The sequence below is a fragment of the Falco cherrug genome, chromosome 4 (assembly GCF_023634085.1).
Source record: "Falco cherrug isolate bFalChe1 chromosome 4, bFalChe1.pri, whole genome shotgun sequence".
Taxonomy (NCBI): Eukaryota; Metazoa; Chordata; class Aves; order Falconiformes; family Falconidae; genus Falco; species Falco cherrug.
Window position 1 is genome coordinate 10,520,116 of NC_073700.1, and position 18,490 is coordinate 10,538,605.

General features: G+C 51.8%; 1 protein-coding gene across 4 annotated transcripts in view; it reads left to right on the forward strand.

Moving 5' to 3' along the window:
• The first annotated feature begins 375 nt into the window (after positions 1 to 375).
• The window catches only part of FLNB (filamin B), a 73,425-nt gene continuing 55,310 nt past the window's right edge, over positions 376 to 18,490 (forward strand). For 2 of the 4 annotated variants that reach the window (XM_055710031.1, XM_027805470.2), the window contains exon 1: positions 376 to 755. In XM_055710031.1, coding sequence (XP_055566006.1) covers positions 407 to 755 — 349 coding nt within the window. In that variant the 5' untranslated portion in view covers positions 376 to 406. The remainder of the gene's footprint in view (positions 756 to 18,490) is intronic. The other 2 variants (XM_027805478.2, XM_005432507.4) reach the window with 2 other exon arrangements.

Here is an 18,490-nt window from a genome sequence, read left to right on the forward strand (position 1 = left end):
GCCCCCCACGCAGCGGCGCCGGGTGAGCTGCGCTCCCGCCGGGCGGCAGTGCCACGGGAGCGCCCCCCGCCCCGCCAGGCGCCGCGGGCAGGTGAGGGCCGGCTCGGCGGGGCCCCGGGGCGGGGGAGGCCGTGCGCGCTCCCGGGCGCCGCGCACCCCCCGTGGGCCGGCCCGGCGGGAGGCTGGGGCGGCCCAGGGCGTTGCCGCTCCCCGCGGATAAAGCCGGGCGGCGGCGGGGGCCGTGCAGAGCTGGGGAGCAGCGCGGGGCGGGCCGGGGCGGCGGCGGGGGGAACCGGGCGCAGGAGCCGTGCGGCCGCTGAGCGCCGCGTCCCTCCCCGCAGGCGCGGGCGGGCAGCGGGCGGAGCGGGCTGAGGAGGAGGCGGCGGAGGCGGAGCGGGGCCGCGCCATGAGCACGCAGGCGCGGGGCCAGGGCGGGCGCAGAGCGGCGGATCCCGACGGCGAGATGCCGGCCACCGAGAAGGACCTGGCGGAGGACGCGCCCTGGAAGCGGATCCAGCAGAACACCTTCACCCGCTGGTGCAACGAGCACTTGCGCTGCGTCAACAAGCGCATCGGCAACCTGCAGCACGACCTGAGCGATGGGCTGCGCCTCATCGCCCTCCTGGAGGTGCTCAGCCAGAAGCGCATGTACCGCAAGTACCACCAGCGGCCCACCTTCCGCCAGATGCAGCTGGAGAACGTCTCGGTGGCCCTCGAGTTCCTGGAGCGGGAGAGCATCAAGCTGGTCTCCATCGGTGAGTGCATCCCCTGCGGGTGCGTTGTCGGTTTATGTTGTTGGTGTTTTTTGCTTGTTTTGTTTTTTGTTGGTATGGAGGGTTTTGTTGTTGTGGTGGTTTTTTTTGTTGTGTCCCCCCCCCCGTTTTATCGTGTGTTTTCTTTTTCCTGCGCCGGCCCTCTGCCTCGCAGGGCAGCCGCGGGGTGCTGCCCCCGGGGCACCGGTCTCGGCAGCCGAGGGAGCGCTGCCGCCCCTTCCCTTCAAGGAGAGGCTTTGGGGGTGCAGCGTGGTGCTGGAGCGCTGCCGCCCCTTCTCCTCAGGGCCAGCGTGGTGGTGGTGGTGTAAAGCTGTGTGTGCAGTGGGGCTGTCCCACAGCCCGGCTGGCAGTGCCTTCCTGTCCCCCTCAGCTGCTCTCCTAGTCACTCTCTCACAGGTGACGCTTTGCTGTCAGGGCTTTCCCTTGGGGAACCCAGTGCCAGAGCGTGTTCTGTCCCTGAGCTCCCAGTTTCCCCAGGAGCTGAGCCCTTCAGTAGCCCCAGCAGGAGATGCAGCCGGGCCAGTGCTTGCCCTAGCCCATGTCTGGCCAGGGGTGCCTGGGCTCTGGCGAGGTGCTGAGCCCAGCTCTGGGGCGGTGGGTGGGCTGTGGGGAGGCAGCTGCAGCCATCCGTGGTGCAAGGAGACTTTTCCTCCTCGCCAGGGCCCAGTATGTGATGCCAGTGTTCAGATGGGCATGGATGCTTGCCTAAGTGCAGTTGGAGCTTTTGAACAGGCTTGTGCTTTCTCTTTAATCTTCCTGCTGTGGTAAGGCATGGGTAGAAAACATACAAGGGCTGCTGCTAACTCCAGGAGATGTGTGGTTTAAGCTAATGCCCAGCCTGGCTGGTGCTGGCTTTGACTCTCCATACTGTACTGGAGGGTGCAATTGCTGGATAACTGGTGGTCTGCTCGGGAAACTAAAGCTGTTGGCATGCATGTCAAATTGCAGATGATCCCTCAGGAATGCCTGTGGTGACCATTTGGGGAATAGCTCAGGTGTGGCCACAATACAGTCTGTAAAGCAGTAGTTCAAATGCCTGAGAGATCTCTGGGAAGGAATGTGAATGCCTTTTCTAGCGTGTTGCCAGATAACTCTAATTACTGCCTACTGATGACTCTGGCCTGGATGAATTGCACAGCTGAATTCGGGTGAGAGCAGCTCTACCCAGTTGTCTGAAACTCCTGGCCAGGGTGAAAGCTATTTCCCTTTAGAGGCTTCAGCTGCAATAGCAAGAAAATAACAAACTTCTCTGGTTTGGGGGGGCCCCCTCTGGAGACCTGTGGCTGCATGGTGTAGTGGGTATGCTGTAGTACCTCTCTACTAATGTGTAAAAGCAGCTTTGGACAAATGGGGACTGCTGGGTCCGGAATGGCTGATTATCCTCCTAGGGCAAAATAGCTAATGTACTTGCAGCTGGCAATGGAGCTGGTGCTAATTATTTACTTAGAGTTGCATTCCCTTTGCACACAGTGGGGTTCAAGTTGCAGCTGCTGACTCCTGGGCTGAGCTTGCTTTTGCTAACACCAGAGCTCACCTTTCTGTTTCAGCCACTGGAATAGCTCCTTAGCAGCCGCAGTGCTAACACCAGGCCAGTGCTCCCTTCCTGTTGCATTGTTTGCCCTAGAAAAACGTTGCTGCTCCAGCTGCTTTCCCACTAGCCTGTGGGTTTGGGAGATCAAGCTTAGTGCAGTCAGGCCTGGCTTCCAGCGACTTCCTTCCTAAAATGCTGCAGCAGCAGCAGCACAGCTGCCTTGCAGGATGAGGCTGAGCTGCAGTGTGGCCATAAACATTTAAGATGTGTCTAACTGTTTTGCAGTTTACTTGCGTTGTGTTGGCTATTAAAGTAAATAAAAAAAAAAACCCCGAAACAAGAAACATGTAGTTGAAGCTTTGGGAGAACAGAATGACTAGGGTTGCTAGTGCCTTTGCCATTGTCTCGACCTCTGTGTGGGGGGGTATACAGCTCTATCTGTGCTGTGCCACCAGAGCTGGAGCCAAGCAGTAACACAGGAGCCCTACTGTATGGTCCTGGATAAAGGGAGCGGCTCCTGAAAAAGCAGCCTCAACTTGCTTTCCAAAAAAGATGTTCAAAGCGAGCCTTGGTGCTCTGCTTTGTTGAAGAGGCTGAGGCGCGTGCCACCTCTCCGCAGGCGCGGCGTTGGCTGGGGTCGCTGCCTGTCCCTGCCGCCTTTTTCCCTGCAGGTTCTGAAGAACTTAGGGCTTGCTTTTTGTTTCTAGCTTGTACTCTCCTCTTTTGTGTTGCTGAGCAAAACCAGGGCTGTGACGGGGCCTGGAGCTATGTACCAGCAAAGGCTTTTAGGTGGAGAACTTTTATGACCAGCTTGGTCTTTAGGGCCTGGTGTGTTTAGGGCCAGCCCTGACCCAAATCAGCAGGGAAAACCTGACAGCTGTGGCTGCTGGATTTCTGGCATTAACGATGCCATCAGACCTCTGCGAAGTGGATGCAGGGCCTGTTCCAGTTATTATTTAACTTCCAGGAACATTTTGGAAGCTGTGTATCACGGCTCAGCTACTGCTGCTATACTACAGCCACACTCAAACTTTTTCAGTAGCAAGCTTTTGGCATTCCATTTTGTGCATTTAAAAGAAGTCTGCCTGTGCACAGAGAAATCAGTTAAATTTATAGTGTTTGGCCACAACCCCTTCTGGATGCACAGTTAGGAGTCCTGCCTCTCCTGCTGCTGTTGCCCCTTCTTGAGTCTCTGCTCAGTCTCTTGATAGTTCAGGATGCTGTTCTTATAAGTATGGAGTGCCTCCGCTTCAGTGCAGATTTAACCGCACGTGTGGTCTAATGTAAAAACAACTGTAAAGTACATAGGTGCTTTTTGCCATCCAGCAAAGATGGGATGTAAAGCTCTGAAAAAGCCGCTGTGAGGACAGGTGACTTCGTGGAGTTTTCTACTCAGCACCAGGTGACTGCTGTGCTACTCAAGTGTTAACAAGTGTTAAGTCTAGCTCTTTTTTTTTTTTTTTTTGTCTGCTAGACTGAGATAATTGCAGATTCCTGGGTGCTGAGTGGCATCTGGTGTGACAGGCACTGGGGAGTAGGATGCCAGGAATGCAGAGCACAAGGGCTTTGCTCTTGGCCAAAGAAGCTGATTGACTCTGCAGATTACTTTGTACAGGAGCCACACTGCCCCTTGGTAAAAGCTGTAGCAAGTGGCAGGGAAGGGGGGGGGTTGAAGCTAGCTTGGCACTGAGCTTGTCCCTCGAAACTGTGATACCGGGCAATCGGAGTCAACTGATTTAGCTTAGAAACAGAGTTCAGTGTCTGAAGCTTGGCAGGTGGTTTTGGGCTGTGAACTGCCAAGTTGCACTGGAGGCTGCAGCCAGCAGACCCTGGTGCACACTCTGGTGCTGTTCGGTGCCTGTTGGCAGTGTCCTTGTGGCTGCTGCTCGCCCAGTAGCTCTGTGTTGCTGGCAGAGGCAGGATGAGTGCTGGCTGGCTTGTTTGGTAAAACTGCTGTCTTACACTGCTGCAGTCTGATTGATCAAACTGAAAAACACATGGCTTCTCTACCAGGTAAGGGAGCTGATCTGGCTTGCCTCGCAGCTGCAGGACATCAAGTGATGATGCAGGTAAATGGATAGGCAGGGGCAGCTGGTTTGTCTTGGTGGTGGTCCTGAGTCGTCCTGCAGTGCCTGGAGGGAGATGGGTGGGATTATAATCATGATCTATTGGTGCTTGCCTCATGGAGACTTTGGTGGTCTTGGGATGTCCCAGCTGCAGGAGTGCTTCTGGAAGGGCTGTTTCTTTCTGACCGAACCTAACTTGTGTATCAGGTGGTTTTTGGTTAATGACCAAGTACTTGATGCATCCAGTGTGCTCTGTAGAGCAGACCTCCAGCATGCTGTCAAGATGAAAGTATCTTGACCTGTGAGTCCGAGTACCTTGTGGAGTCTCTTCTTAAGAAAACAGCTGAAAACCAACTTTCTTCTCTAGGCTGTTGATGTACTGAGGGGTGACAAAACAAATCTTAATATTTTTGAGGAGAAGTCGTATATTCTAAAGCTTGGTAAGTGTATTGTCCTGTAATGCCTAGAGCTAGGTGCATGAAAACTGAAAAAAGGAAAATGTATTTTCAGCCTGTATACAGTTAGGGTCTTTCACTGTCTCACTTCAGGTGCTGTTAACACATCATAAGAAGGTAGTCAAAATACACTTGCATTTTGTCTGCCACTTACCTGTGACTTCCCTGGAGGCTGTTTTCTGGAAAATATCCAGTGTGTCTTGGAAGCAGGTTTCTGCTTCTTGGAAATGTGACACTTAATCCTTCCCCTCAAAGATTATTTTTGATAGAGTGGCTGTGGGCCTGACGGCTGGAGGTGGCTTCAGTTTCTGAGGGTGGTTGGTCTCCTCTGTTTCAATAGCTCGACTGCTGGTCTGAAAGCGTGGCTTTGCATGAGCTATTTGCTCCAAGTTATAGGAAACTTTAAGGTAGCTTACACAGACTGCTCTTGCATTCTTTTACATATGAGCGGAAACTTGTAAAGTGATCAAACTTCAGTAAAATTACTTGGGACCAGTTAGACTAATGTGCTAAACAGCTTTTTCATTTAAGGCGCTGAATGCTATGCCAGCTATTCAAGAAGGACTGAAGTCTTAACTGCTCCATATTCTAATGCCAGTCATGTATTGACTTACATGGGAATGTTTAAATCAAAATGGGTCACGATAACTCCTTTCCTAGCCTACAACTGTAATCTAAGAACGTGGTTAGCCTTGTGTGTGGCCATGCTTCTGCACTGCCAGTATTGTTCGGTGTCCGCTCCAAGCGATGGGAAGTAAAACAATGATCTCTGAATCTCCCAGGCTGCAGAGGAATTTTCTCTCTGCCCCTCAGAAACACTTTGATGTGCAGTTAGTCTGGGACCTGAACAAGGGCCTGCCAAGTTCAGACTGCTGATACATGCTGTGGCTGCACACCAGAGTGAAATGGTGTGTTGCAGGTGATGCTGGTGTGAGCAGACCTCTGCTGTACTGACACTCACCTGGTCTCTGCCACCAGCATCAGGTGGACCTGCCTGTGGACCTGTGTCTTCCTTTACTGCCTGGTGTGTGGTGCACAGCTCACAGAGATGACACCTGATCCATAAGGCGTTACAGTAATGGCAATGCAAAGCTCAGCGACCTGGAGTTTGGCTCTGCTAGGGCTTGGTACCACTGTGCCTGAAGAGCCGGTCCCAGCAGCTGTTGCTTACAAAGCATCAAACCTGATTTTTGGCTCTGGGTGAGGTAGCCAGGCTTTCTGTAGAGAAAGCTGTAGGTTCCTGTGAGATTTTTCTTGCTTTTTGTGTGTGCACTCTGCTAGTACAGTGGGTCCTGTTCCAGAGCACCCATCCATGGAGCGGGGGAGTCCTCTCCACACAGGTGTGCCAAGGTAGTGATGGGCATGCATGGTTGGTGGAAGCAGGTGAGGATGTGTTGCTGCAATCTGCTTGGACTTGGCAGGAAAAACAGAATCAGATGTTCCAAGTGTGTCTGCTGGAGGAGTGAAATGCTGTGTTAACTGTTGGTGGAAGTAAAAAAAAAAAATAGAGAAGGCTAAGGGAAGACACTGCCCAACCTCTTAAGGAGATTTGAGCAGTCTTTGCTACAGCCTTCACTGTATGGCACTGCTCACAGGGCTGTTTGTTGCAGGCTGAATTCATGCTGATGGTGGTGGTGGGAACGGATGAGTGTCTTCACATTGTGTTTGGAGAAATACGAGTAGCGGTTTTCATGAAAATACTGAGTCTGAAACCTGTGCTAGCTGCTAACGTATATTTTCTTGAAAGCTCTAGTACGAGCGTGTGGTAGAGGTGGGTACTCACCCACCCTTCTTGCAGCCGCTGCCTGGGTGGGGTGAGCAGAACTGCCCTGGCTCTTCCTGGGAACCTGACCTCAGGTTCAGAGTTGAGTCAACCGAGGTCTGAGGTTCTCTCTTCAATGGGCTAAGCAAGCTCTGCCCTGTGGATTTGAGTTAATTAACTGAAGCTGAAGTGAGGGTTTTCTCCCTGTGTCTTGCTTCTGGGGTCTTGGTACAGATATTTATTTTTTTAACCACCACCAGGCAAAAGTTTCTGTAGCTCACACTCCTGCCTATCTGTGTTCCTCCTGAGGAAGGACCAGTACTCTAATCTAACAGGAAAGACAGACACTTTCTTCTAGGTCGTCATTAGGAGATAAATCCTAGTTCCTGTACTTGAAAGCCTTGCAGTGAGTGTGTGTTGTACCATAACCAGATGTTTCTCTGGGCTCTGACATGGCCTCTAACCTGTCTGAGCCTTCCTCAGCTTTCTGTCCCTCATGCAACTAACCTTGAGTTCTGGAGATGCCTACATCATATCTGGTACATCATAATGAAGATTATCTGCTGTGGTGGGCTTTGGGTTCAGCTAATGGACAGCAATTCCTTGTGTAAACACCGTTCTGCTGTAAGCAGTTGAAGTCTCTAACATCCATAGTGAGATGTATGCAGTGTCTGGTTCCTGCTGTGCTAGTACATGGCAACTGCAATACTAGCAAGAATAAACTGGATTTTTTTTTTTTTTTGGTGTTAGTGAAAACAAGCTAGGCCACTTCAAAAGAAGCTTTGACTAAGTTCCTGGGGAAGCAAGGGTTGCCTTGCATGTCCTCCCTTGTGCTGAGTAACACAGCAGACACTGCCCTGGAGCTGCGTGGGGGTGGGCGGAGGATGAAGCAGCTGAATCCTGTCTCTTCTGGTGTGATGGGTTGGGGTTGTTTGGACCCCCTGTTGATGCTGCCCTTGGAAGAAAGCAGCCATGGCTCTAATAAACCCAGTGGCCACACATACAGCTGCACTGTCTGGTTGCTAATGAGATGTTTCCTCTGAGTCAGATAGGTGATGGTCCTCTGCTGTTCATTACAACTCACAGAAGCAGACAGCTAATCTAGGGAAGGAGCCAATAAATACTGAAGGACATCTCCAACTTTAAAACATAAATTCAGCTTATATTGCAGAGCTGTTTTCTCTGGGTCACTGAAATATAGCAAGTTTTATTGATCAGGCTGGTAAGGTGGTACTGGCAGAGCTTTGAACATCCAGGCTGGGATCTTTCTTGCAAAGGGACAAGCTGTTTTCATCTAACAGCAGCAGCAGGTTGCATGAACTCTCCTGCTGACTTTCCCAGTAATAGCACAAAAATGCACGTGAGCTACAGTGACATCATGGGCCGTGGCTCCTTCTCCCTTGCTTCAGGGCATGCCGTAAATCATGACGCATTTATTTGTCAGAGCTCTGCATTATTCCAGCATGAGCTGGCCAGGCTTTGTGGCAGCACAGCTCCAAACACGGGGTCCTTTGAGAGCGAGGTGGGCGCAGACACTGCCGTCCTGGCACCCAGCCTCCCTGCAGTGAGGGAGAAATTGGGCAAGGGCTGTTGCAACAGCATGTCCTGGTGTCACCCAAGGAGCACGCTAGCAGGCAGTGCATTGCTGCAGCCGGTGCCCGCATGGCATGGGTGCTGTGCTGAGCAAGCCTCTGCTCTCGCCACGCTGCTGGGGAAGCACTCGCTGTCTTCCCGAAGCCTGAGTGGAGTGGGAGCATTGCAGCACTGGCCACAGGCCCTCTGTGCCTCTGGCCGCAGCACCTCTGCTGCTGCGGAGCGGTAGGTGGAAGCGGTGGAGGCGCCTTCCCGCTGGCCTGGGGATGGTGTGTTGCCACCCACTTGTGCTGAAATCTGGGGGGCACTTCGGAGTGGCTGCCTGTGAGATGAGCTCTGGGCTGAGCTATTACATGCTGCTCTGAAATGCCAACTCCCGTGCCTTGCATAGGTGCTGTGAGCACATCTGGACCGAGGGGGGTGGGATGCTGGCTGGGGGTGGGATGCTGGCGGCTGTCTCTCTTCCACGGCTCGCAGCCCACAGCGATTTTGGGCTACCCTGGGCGCTTGCGGCTGCCTACTGGTTTTGATTAGTCTGTGGCTGCTCTTGTGAGGAGACAATGTAAGTGTCTGTATTTCTGAGCCTGTATTAAAGGGCACTCTCGTGGTTGGTGGGCCTAAAACCAGCTGTAGGTGGCAACTGGTGAGCTATGCTATGTAAACACGCTTTGAAATTCTCCTCTGGAGCCCTGCAGCAGAAGGCGCAGTGTACAGAGCTGCTCTGAGCAAACACCAGTGATATATGCATCTGAAGGTTATTCAAACACAGAAGAGGAAATACTGTTCCCCTTGGCTAGATACTAACCTGCCATATCTGTGCTTCCTTTAATTGGTATAATTAACTGTTTTACATTCCTTTTCTCTCAACACCCTTGCAGCAGTAGGTGTAGCAGCTTTAGTGGACTTCACATAAGCAAATAACCGGCAAGCCAGGTCTCTGAGCTAGTTTAGCTAGGTCTTGAGGTTAAAACACTGAGTATGTCTTACAGGTGACCTTCACCTTCATGCAGATCCTCACTTTCTTACAAGGTGAGTGGTAGCAGCAGGTCCCCTGGGCTTGGACCACAGGAGTGAAGAGCCTGAGCTGGGGGGTATGTGCAGTGCCCTGCATTTGTCCCAGCATCTCCCTGGCTGGGAGCTGGCAGTTTAACAAAGACTCCCTGCATCTGTCATGGTGTGAGACACAAATCTTGGATTAATCTGACTGCTTTCAATCCTCACTACAGAATGAGGAACACTAGTTTGCTAAACAACGTTGGTGTCTAACTGTCATCTTGGTGGTGCAAGATACCAAGTGTTACTTCATCTTCATAGCTAGACAGTGAATTTTGGTAGGGTTTCTTTCTCTCTGCAAGAGACGGAGTAATTTTACTTGTCAGTCTCCCAAATAATCCAAAGCCCAGGCACCTTTTGAGCCTGCTCCAACACCTGGATGCTGCTGTTTGCTGGTGTCACTGCTAGCCATGGTGACTCCCCGCAGCTGTTACTTCCTCAGATGTGGCTTGTTGTCAGATTCCCCTGTGGGAGGGAAGAGTTTGTGTCTGAGCAGACTTAACGTACTGGCTGTGGGAAGACTCAGGATGCTAATTGTGGTGTTTCAGCTTTGTTCTGGCTGTTGATCGACAGTGTGACTGCATGCAAATATCTGATAGCTTATGTAACTGCTTGAACAAGATCAATGGTCTAATAAAAAGTCAAACAAACAGCTTTAGTTGTCTCTGAGGATTATTTCTTTTGGTAACTTTTACGCTTGTTGTAAAAATGCAGCTATGAAGAAATAGAGAAGCTAGGCTGGTGACTGGTAAGGAAACTTGTGGTGATCTTGAAAGGGCAGTGACTTCCAGTGCCACAGCTGGAGCTCAGCAGTGCTGGATGCTGTGGCTGTCAGATGTCAGCACAAAGACATGGAAACTCCTTGTGGTTATGGTATCTAATGCTGGCTCAAGTGAGTCTGACACTTTTAACAGGGCATGCAGCATGTGTGCTGGACAACTGAAGAGCTCTATCAAATATGGGTGGCCAGAGGGGGAGGGTAACTCTTGCCACAACCCAGTACAACTGCTGTCAGAGAAGACCCTGGCTGGCAGAGGTTGCCTGCACATTGGTAAACCAGTTCCTGTACTAATAGTATTTCTCAGACCTAACCTGACTGGTGAGCAAGAGCAAGGATTGCCAGCTCAATCAAATTGACAAAGACCAAGTGAGATGTCTGCTTGAGGGGCCACAAAATCAGGCTGCTGAGGAGCACCTGCAGATCCTTGGAGCGGTGCAGATGTAGGCGCATCCAAAAAAAGTTAGAAAAAGCCCGAGAGAGTCTTCCAGTGGTTCAGGCTCTCCCCCAAAATGTAAGAGTGAAGAAACACTAATTGCGTTCAGGTCACAGCTGCTGTGAAGTGGTCAGGCTCAGCCCTGCCCTTGGTGCTGTGGCTCTGGATGATTATGGCTGCTAAGTGAGTATCACTTGGCATGCTAATGACTTGCAGGCATCTGCAGTTATAGACATAGGAGCATGTGGGACTCCTGGTCAAGGGTATGGCTAAGACCTTGTCCCAGAGAATTAACCACATCATTGTTGGGATCCTCACTTGAGTATATACCAATATACTGCTTTCTGGGTGGAAACAGTTTGGAGATGTTCTGCAAGGGTCAACTCATGGAGGTGGCTTGCTCTGCTGTGAAAGCACCAGGAGCAGCAGACTCCAGTGAGGAGCTGCTAGTTCAGGCCCTGGAAATGGTGGAGGTGCCTTGGGTGGAAAGCTCTGCCGAACTCTGCTTCAGGGGCCAGGGAAGCCCCCTGAAGTTAGTGGCACAAAACCCTACTTCAGCAAATCTGCTTCAGGTTTTGCTGTGGTTTTTGTATCCGAGTTCAAAGTTCAGTGTTTAAAGAAATACTACTTTTGATATAGATAAATAACTGAAAAAGCTATGTACCTTTAACAGGTTTTTAATTGCAAGGAGGAAAATTATCTGCTTCATGTGAAGTGCTGCAACTATTGGTTGAAAACACTGCCTAAGGCAGAGGAAGCTTAAATATTTTAATTAACCAGATTTATTACTTAAACACAGGCTTTAACAAGCTGTAGAATAGTTCATACTCTAGCTGTAAGAAAAGTATCTCGGGCTTCTGAAGCAGTACATGGACAAGCAAGAGTATTTGAGGTCAGATGTAGAAGCTGAAATAAGCAGCCCAGTCTCTGTCTAAGAGTAGGACAAACATCTGTGGGGCTTTTGCTCTGTCTGTCTGGAGGTAATAGCATGTTAATAAATATTTTTCATGGTAAAATGGAGGAATTTATAACAAATGAGCTAACCTAATGCTGTACCTAACCTGGTAGGTAACTGGGAGGGGTATGGGAGGTCAGGCAGTGCAGCTTGTGATGTTACTGCAACTGTTCCTGCTCTAGTAAAATTGCCTCCAGAGCCAGTGGGGGTTTTTTTGTGTGTTGTGTTAAAAATGTGAAATACAATAGGTCTGCAAATGTGAACAATATGAGTCTGCAGATTAAAAATGAGATCTTGCAGCTGGTGAGGATTTGGGTAATTGCCGGCACCCTGTTCAGTCGATGTGTGTGTGGTGGAGCGCTGTCCCTGAAGCCTAGGGAGAGAGCTGTGAGCTTGTGAAGCTTGGAAAGACTTGTGTGAAGCCTTTAGCTGGAAGACTTAAAGTCCAGCCTCTGGAGAGGAAAGGTGGTATCCCTCTGAGCGCTGGCTAGCTCGGAAACGCTGTTAGCAGCCAGAGCCTGTTACGGCTGAGCAGCTCCTGACAAAGTTGGATTAGGCTGACGGTGTTAAATGAGCAGAGCTGCTCCTGCATCTTGCTAGAAGCAGCCTATGCAGGGAAGAAGGGAGGCATGGCCCCGAGCAGAGCCTGTGGATGGCACAGGAGCCACGGTGTGGGAGAGTGGCACTGGGGGCTGGGGCCAGCCAGCCTGCAGCAGCTGGTGTGAGCTGGGGGGGGTCCCTCGGGCAGCTCAGAGTGATGCAAAACTCACACATCCAAAGCAAAGCTTTGCTGGGTGGTGAGTGAGTTTGGGTGGGAGGAGCGGGTATGTGGGCTGCACAAGTGTGTGTCGCACAGCTGTGGCTAATATGTGCTCAAGCTGTACCATTAATCCCATATGGTCCTCTTTAAGGTGCTCAGAGACCACCCATGCAGACTGTGCCTCTGCAGATACACTGCTGCTCTCCTGCTCATGAAAGCTTCTCTCAAAAGAGGTCTGTCTGATAGTGGCTGCCGCCATCGGATGAATTACCTGGGCCTCAAGCCAAGCATCTTTTCCTTACGTTAGCGGCTTGTAGCTGAAACCATATAAACACAGCGCTATCCTGTGTGGGTTGTTAAACACACAGGGCTTAAATCTCGACTGTGCAGGGGTGAGCCCTGTGCTGTGTGCGGGTGGAAGCGTGTTTACTGCTGCGTTGCACAAGTATACAAAAATATGTTCAAATGATGTCACTGCTTCTTCCAGAAAGAGGGTGAAACTGCTTCCTTCAAGAAGCAGCTGCACAACACAATGTTTTTAAAAAATTTTATTTAAAGATTGACATTCCAGGAAGAAAGTGGACTCCTTCCTTCTTGGACAGGGATGGTCATGGTTTCTAGTGGAGGGGAGGACAGGTGTCTGTATGTGGAAATCTCATGAAGAACTAACGTCTAGCTGGCTTACACACAAAACATTAAGACATCTTCATAGTGGTCACGGAAAAGCAGCAGTGCCTGCCAGGACTGCAGGGATGCACGGTGGATGCACAGTGTTTGTAGTGACTGTGCCACTACCCTGAGCATCCTCACTTGGTGCATGGCTGCAGAAGGCAGCCTGGCTTGTGCAGATGTGCCATCCCCCTCTGGATGGGCACCGGAATGGTGATGCTGAGGTGGTGGCTGGAGCTCGGAGGCAGGATGGTGGCTGATTTCAGGTGTTCAGCACCTGTATGGTAGTGGCCTGGTGAGATGTATTCTGGTGGCACCTTGGGGGTGTAGGGCTGCTTTCGGTGCTGTGTGTTTAAGAGTGCATACTTACGCCTGAATGTCAAAATGAACTGTTGAAATGGCTCTGATGTTGAAGGGAGATTTCCAAAGCAGCTGTTCTGATCTGCAGTGGGGATACAATTGCATGTGTCATGGTTTAGCCCCAGCTGGCAACTAAGCCCCATATCAGCAGAGTAAAAATGACAAAACTCATGGGTTCAGATAAAGACAGTTTAATAGGTAAAGCAAAAGCCGCACATGCAAGCGGAGCAAACAAAGGAATTCATTCACCAGTTCGCATTGGCGGGCAGGTGTTCAGCCATCCCCAGGAAAGCAGGGCTCCATTGCGTGTAAGTTACCGGGGAAGACAAAACACTCTAACTCTGAATGTCCCCCCATCCCCACCCCGCCTGCCTTCTCCTTCCCCCAGGTTTATAAGCTGAGCATGCATGGGATATCCCTTTGGTCAGTGGGGGTCAGCTCTCCTGCCCGTGTTGGGTGTCGTCCATCTTCCCCTTCACAGAAGGGCATCGTTTTGCATTAAGATGTCTCTGCCAGTCAAACCTTTAGCCTTTCTGTAACAGGATCATGTTGTGGTTTAATCCCAGTTGGCAACTAAGCCCCATGCTCACCCACTCCCCCCTGGTGGGATGCGGGGATAATCAGCAGAGTAAAAGTGGGAAAACTCATGGGTTGAGATAAAGACAGTTTAATAAGTAAAACAAAAGCCAGACACGCAAGCAAAGCAAGCCAAGGAATTCATGCACCCATTCCCGTGGCAGGCAGGTGTTCAGCCGTCCCTGGGAAAGCAGGGCTTCATCGTGGGTAACACTTATTCAGGAAGACAAAAGGTTCTAACTCCAAATGTGTCCACCTTCCTCCTCCTTCCCCCAGGTCTATAAGCTGAGCATGCTGCCATATGGTATGGGATATCCCTTTGGTCAGCGGGGGTCAGCTCTCCTGCCTGTGTCGCCCCCCCCCCCCCCCAACTCCTTGTGCCCCCCAGCCCCCTCGCTGTGGGGTGGGGTGAGGAGCAGAGAAGCCCTTGGCTCTGTGCAAGCTGCTCAGCAATAACAGAAACATCCCTGTGTTATCAAGGCTGTTTTCAGCACAAACCCAAAGCGGAGCCCCATACCAGCTACTATGAAGAAAAATTAGCTCTATGCCAGCCAAAACCAGTACATGTTGTTGGAGATTAATTACCTTTTCTATTACTTCTCAGGGAAATGGTAGGATGGAGATAGATGACCTGCTGATAAATTCTGGAATAACTTGTCACTAAGCTACAGAGGGCTGTAGAGCATCTGTAACAGGGCATCTGTGCTGAAATACTTCAAAAGAAACCTGTATGGAGCAGTGCTGTTAGGCTCCGATTCTGAGCACCTACCAAAACCCAGACAAACCACAAATCTTTGGCATAGCTAAAGTAACTGGCAGGGTATTTTCTGATGTGTCACCAACCCCAGACCACAAAGTATGCTCTGATCCTGAACTCTTGGTGCTGCAGCATGGGGTGGAGGTGGGTTGAGCTGTGCAGGGCTGCATGAATGGGGATTTCCTTCAAACAACCCTGTGCACAGTGAATCACAGTCAGTGCAGTGATTCTGGTTTCAGATGGAAAAATTGAATCTTGGTGTGTGTTGTGGCCAAGGATTTCCCCAAACAGTAATCACATCTGATAATTTCTAATGTGTTGGTTTTGGCTTCAGAAACTCCATCCATTGCAGCTTTCGTGCCTGGTGTCTGCCGCACAGAAGATGTTAGACAGCCCTATCTGAATGGGCTCATTTATCTCAGCAGGATTTTACATGCTGTTTCTTATAACTATCTTGACCTACCCCCACTGTGAGTAAACATGCTCTTCACTAATGCAGAGGTCATTGTGATGTCTGGAAACCTCTGATATACTTGTTGCTCTTTTGCCTCGCCAAGGCTTTTTTTCTTTTTTCCCTTTCTGTAGCCACATCTCTTGTACCTTTTCCATCCCCAGAGCACGCTGGTGCTGAGGGGGTGGACCTTCCTGTTGGTCCCCTGCACTGAAGCTCGGTCACCTTCCTTCAGTAATGGAAGGTACAGCACAGTGCTGATGACTTGTCCACCTAATGCATCTGCTGGCCCCTGGGAAGTCTTTGCAAGAACTAGCCTGGTTTTTAACCTTGATGCAACCTGAAGCGACCTGGTGAGGTTTGGGATTACCTTAATCTTGCAGGGATGGTTACTGCAGTCTCATGCCTCGGCGACGATTCTTAGTTTTGCTGCGTTACTTGCAGAAATTTGGCTCCACAGCTTTATTCATATGTTTGTATCTGCAGTGGGGGATAAATGTGTGTATATATACCCACATATATGTTTATCAGCTTAGCCTTGCTGACGGAGGCTTGGCTTTCTGGCTGTGTGAGGAGGTGATCTGTTGTGAGGTGGTGCTTTTTTTGTTTGTGTGCATGGAATAACCTCGAGTTTATTGGACTCCTAGACAAGTATTTTGGCCTAGGCTTGGGCAATCTTGTATTTGGCTAGAATTTTCATGAAACATGTTTCCTGTGAGTGGGGTGGTGGTGTTGCTGGCTGGGCCGTAGCTCCCAGCTCTGGTGGGAGGGCTGTGCCGCAGCAGTGGATGTGCTGCCCCGTGGGGAGCAGGACCCTGGCCCAGGCTCGCTCCCCTTCCCCTCCCCGCCCGGGGCAGGGGCTGCAGCTTGTGTCCCATCACTCCGCTTCAGAAGCCGAGCCAAGCATTTCTCAGCAGAACGTGGCAAAGGCGACGGGGTGTGTGTGTGTGTGTGTATCCTCTCTTCCCCCTTCCCTCCATCATTTCACAGAAATCCACTTTCCGGCATGTTCGCTCCCCGCTGCGGGGACTTTCCTTCACAAGTCATTACCACCGAGTGATTAATCAGCCCCCGGGCGGCTGGCGTGGCCTGTCCCCGCCGTTTCCCGGCGCTTCCCTCCGCCGGCGCCTGACCCGGGGTGGCGGCGGTGGGGGGGCGGTGGGGGCCGCCGACCGGCCCTCGCCGGGGGCTTTCCCAAGCCCCTGCAGCCCGCGGGGTCGATGGAACCGGTCTGCGGGTTGCTGCCGGCCGTGCCGACCCGCGAGGAGGGGGGGGGGCTGCTGGGTCACCCCGACCCGGGGAGGGGGTTGTGCAGGAAGGTCCCAGGCGGGCGGGGCGCCCTGTGCGGGGGGGCGGCGGTCGGGGGTCGCAGGGCCCGCTGCTGCCCGCGGTGCGTGTGCCCGCTGTGGCACGCCGGGGGCAGCGGCAAGCGGGAGCCGGGCTGGCCCGGGGGGGCGGCGGGGTGAGCTCGGCAGCGGGGAGTGCGCTGTGCCGGGCGCCCGGGGTCCGCGCTTGCAGGGCCCGGTGCCGGGGCGGTGTGGCCCCCCCGTGCCCCCCGCTGTGCCCCCGGCGCCGGGGCCCGGGGTGAGGGCGGGCGCGGCCCCGGGCCTCGCTCCTGGAGCGGAGCAGCGCTGGTGGCCACGGCTGCTGCGCAGGGGCCGCGCGTTCAGGCTCCCCCCGCCACCGACGGGCACCCCGAATGCGCAGCGGCGGGCCGGGCCCGGCGGGCCGTGACAGCCGCGGTTCTGCGGTGCTGCGTCCCCACTCGCCGCTGACCCCTCTGTCCCCGGTGGCGATGCGCCTGGTGGCAGGGTCGCACGTGCGCTGACACCCCTTGCTGGGCTCCTCCGCAGCCCGAGATCCACACGTTTTACCTTCTCGTGTCCACAACTTGGTAGCGGCTCTGAAGGCCACGGAAACCTTAGGTGCGTTCAGACCGAAAGGATTAAGGAATTTGATCATAAGCCACACGCAGTTTGACTTTTTTCCCCACCCACCCTAACAATTCCTAATTTTGAAATTCTTGACTTCTTCCAGCCCCCTTGGGTGTTTTCAGTTTCTCTCGGAGAAGCTGGGTTGGTTGCTGTTGCTGTTACACTGCTGGCTTCAGCTTGCTTCATGTTATGCCTTTCTTTTCTGGATGTGAGCCTTAAGTGGTCTCTGGGTACCTATTAAAAAGTTGGGCAGAGCTATTTTCATCTGTATTTCACTCCTGTGAGCTCCACTGGTTTAATTATTTTTATTCTTTTCTGTATTAAAAGTCTGTCTGACTTTTTTTTTCCTTGCCAAACCTACCCTGAAAGGACTGGAGTTGAACTTATTTTTACAGTTGCCTGTTCCACCTCATAAGAGATCCTTTCCAGAGGCCCAATGTGCACCAGTCGACAGCGCAGGGTGATGGATGCAACAGTGGCCTGAAGTCCTCTGACTGATCTAAAGGGTTTCAAATCCAATTAAAGTAAAAACTGTTGAAAACCTCTGAATTGTAATGTTTAATCACTCAAATCCTAAGATAAGCCTCACAGAGGAATCAACTTTTTGTTGGTGTAGTTTTTTTGTTTGGTTGGTTTTTTTTGGTTTGGTTTTTTCTTTCTTTTGTAATAACCAGACATCCTGGTAAGCATAGAGGAAAATGGTTTCCATCCCCTTGGAAAAAAATAAAAAAGGAAAACCCCCAACATTTTTTCCATCCTCCTGTCTGTGCCCAGATCAGCACTCAGTTAATGTGCTGAAAGCCCTCCAGTGAAATGGCATTTCTCCTCTGAAAAGCTCACCTTGTAAAAACCTTAGTGGATCTGCTGCGTACATGGTGTATCACTTGCACTTCCTGAAGATAGCTTCCTCGGGTACCAAACACCCAGAGGCTCGTTGGTAAAGCTGACCACTGGCTGCATCTCAGCAGGGTGCAGGAGCTAAGTTGGGAGCGGATGAGATGAAGGCCTGCTGGTGTTCACCTAAGCTGGATGCTGAGGAAAGCTCTCCAATGGGTCACAGCATCAACTGCGAACACTGCTGAGAAGCAGAGATGCAGTGCGGCTGGAGCATGTTGCCGTTAGAGGCTAGCAGGTCACAGCTCGGAATCCATGAACTGGCCCAAGATCAGCTGCCCTGGTGCCAGCTCCGAGCAGTGAGCGCAGCCGGGGCTCCCGCAGGATGAGCCGGCTGCACACGGGCAGGCGACAAGCTGTGTGCCGAGCTCCAGAAGCTGCCAGGTGGACCTGGGCTTAAGGGTCACTGGAGGAAATGGTTGCAGTATGTTCTCAATGCACAGAGGAACCCGCGTAATTGATTTAAAGACATATTATCCCTACAGAGGATGTCGCTAATGGCTTTAGCAGGCACGGCAAGCCTGTGAACACATACTGTATGCTTCGGCAAAGAATTTCCTTAGGCAGCTCACTCAGTTTCATCTCATCTGCATAGTTCTGCTTGGTATGGACACAGTGTGGAGCAGGGCTTTTGAAAGAGCTCAGTTCAATGTGGAGTTTTCACTGTTGCAGAAGATTAAACCTTAG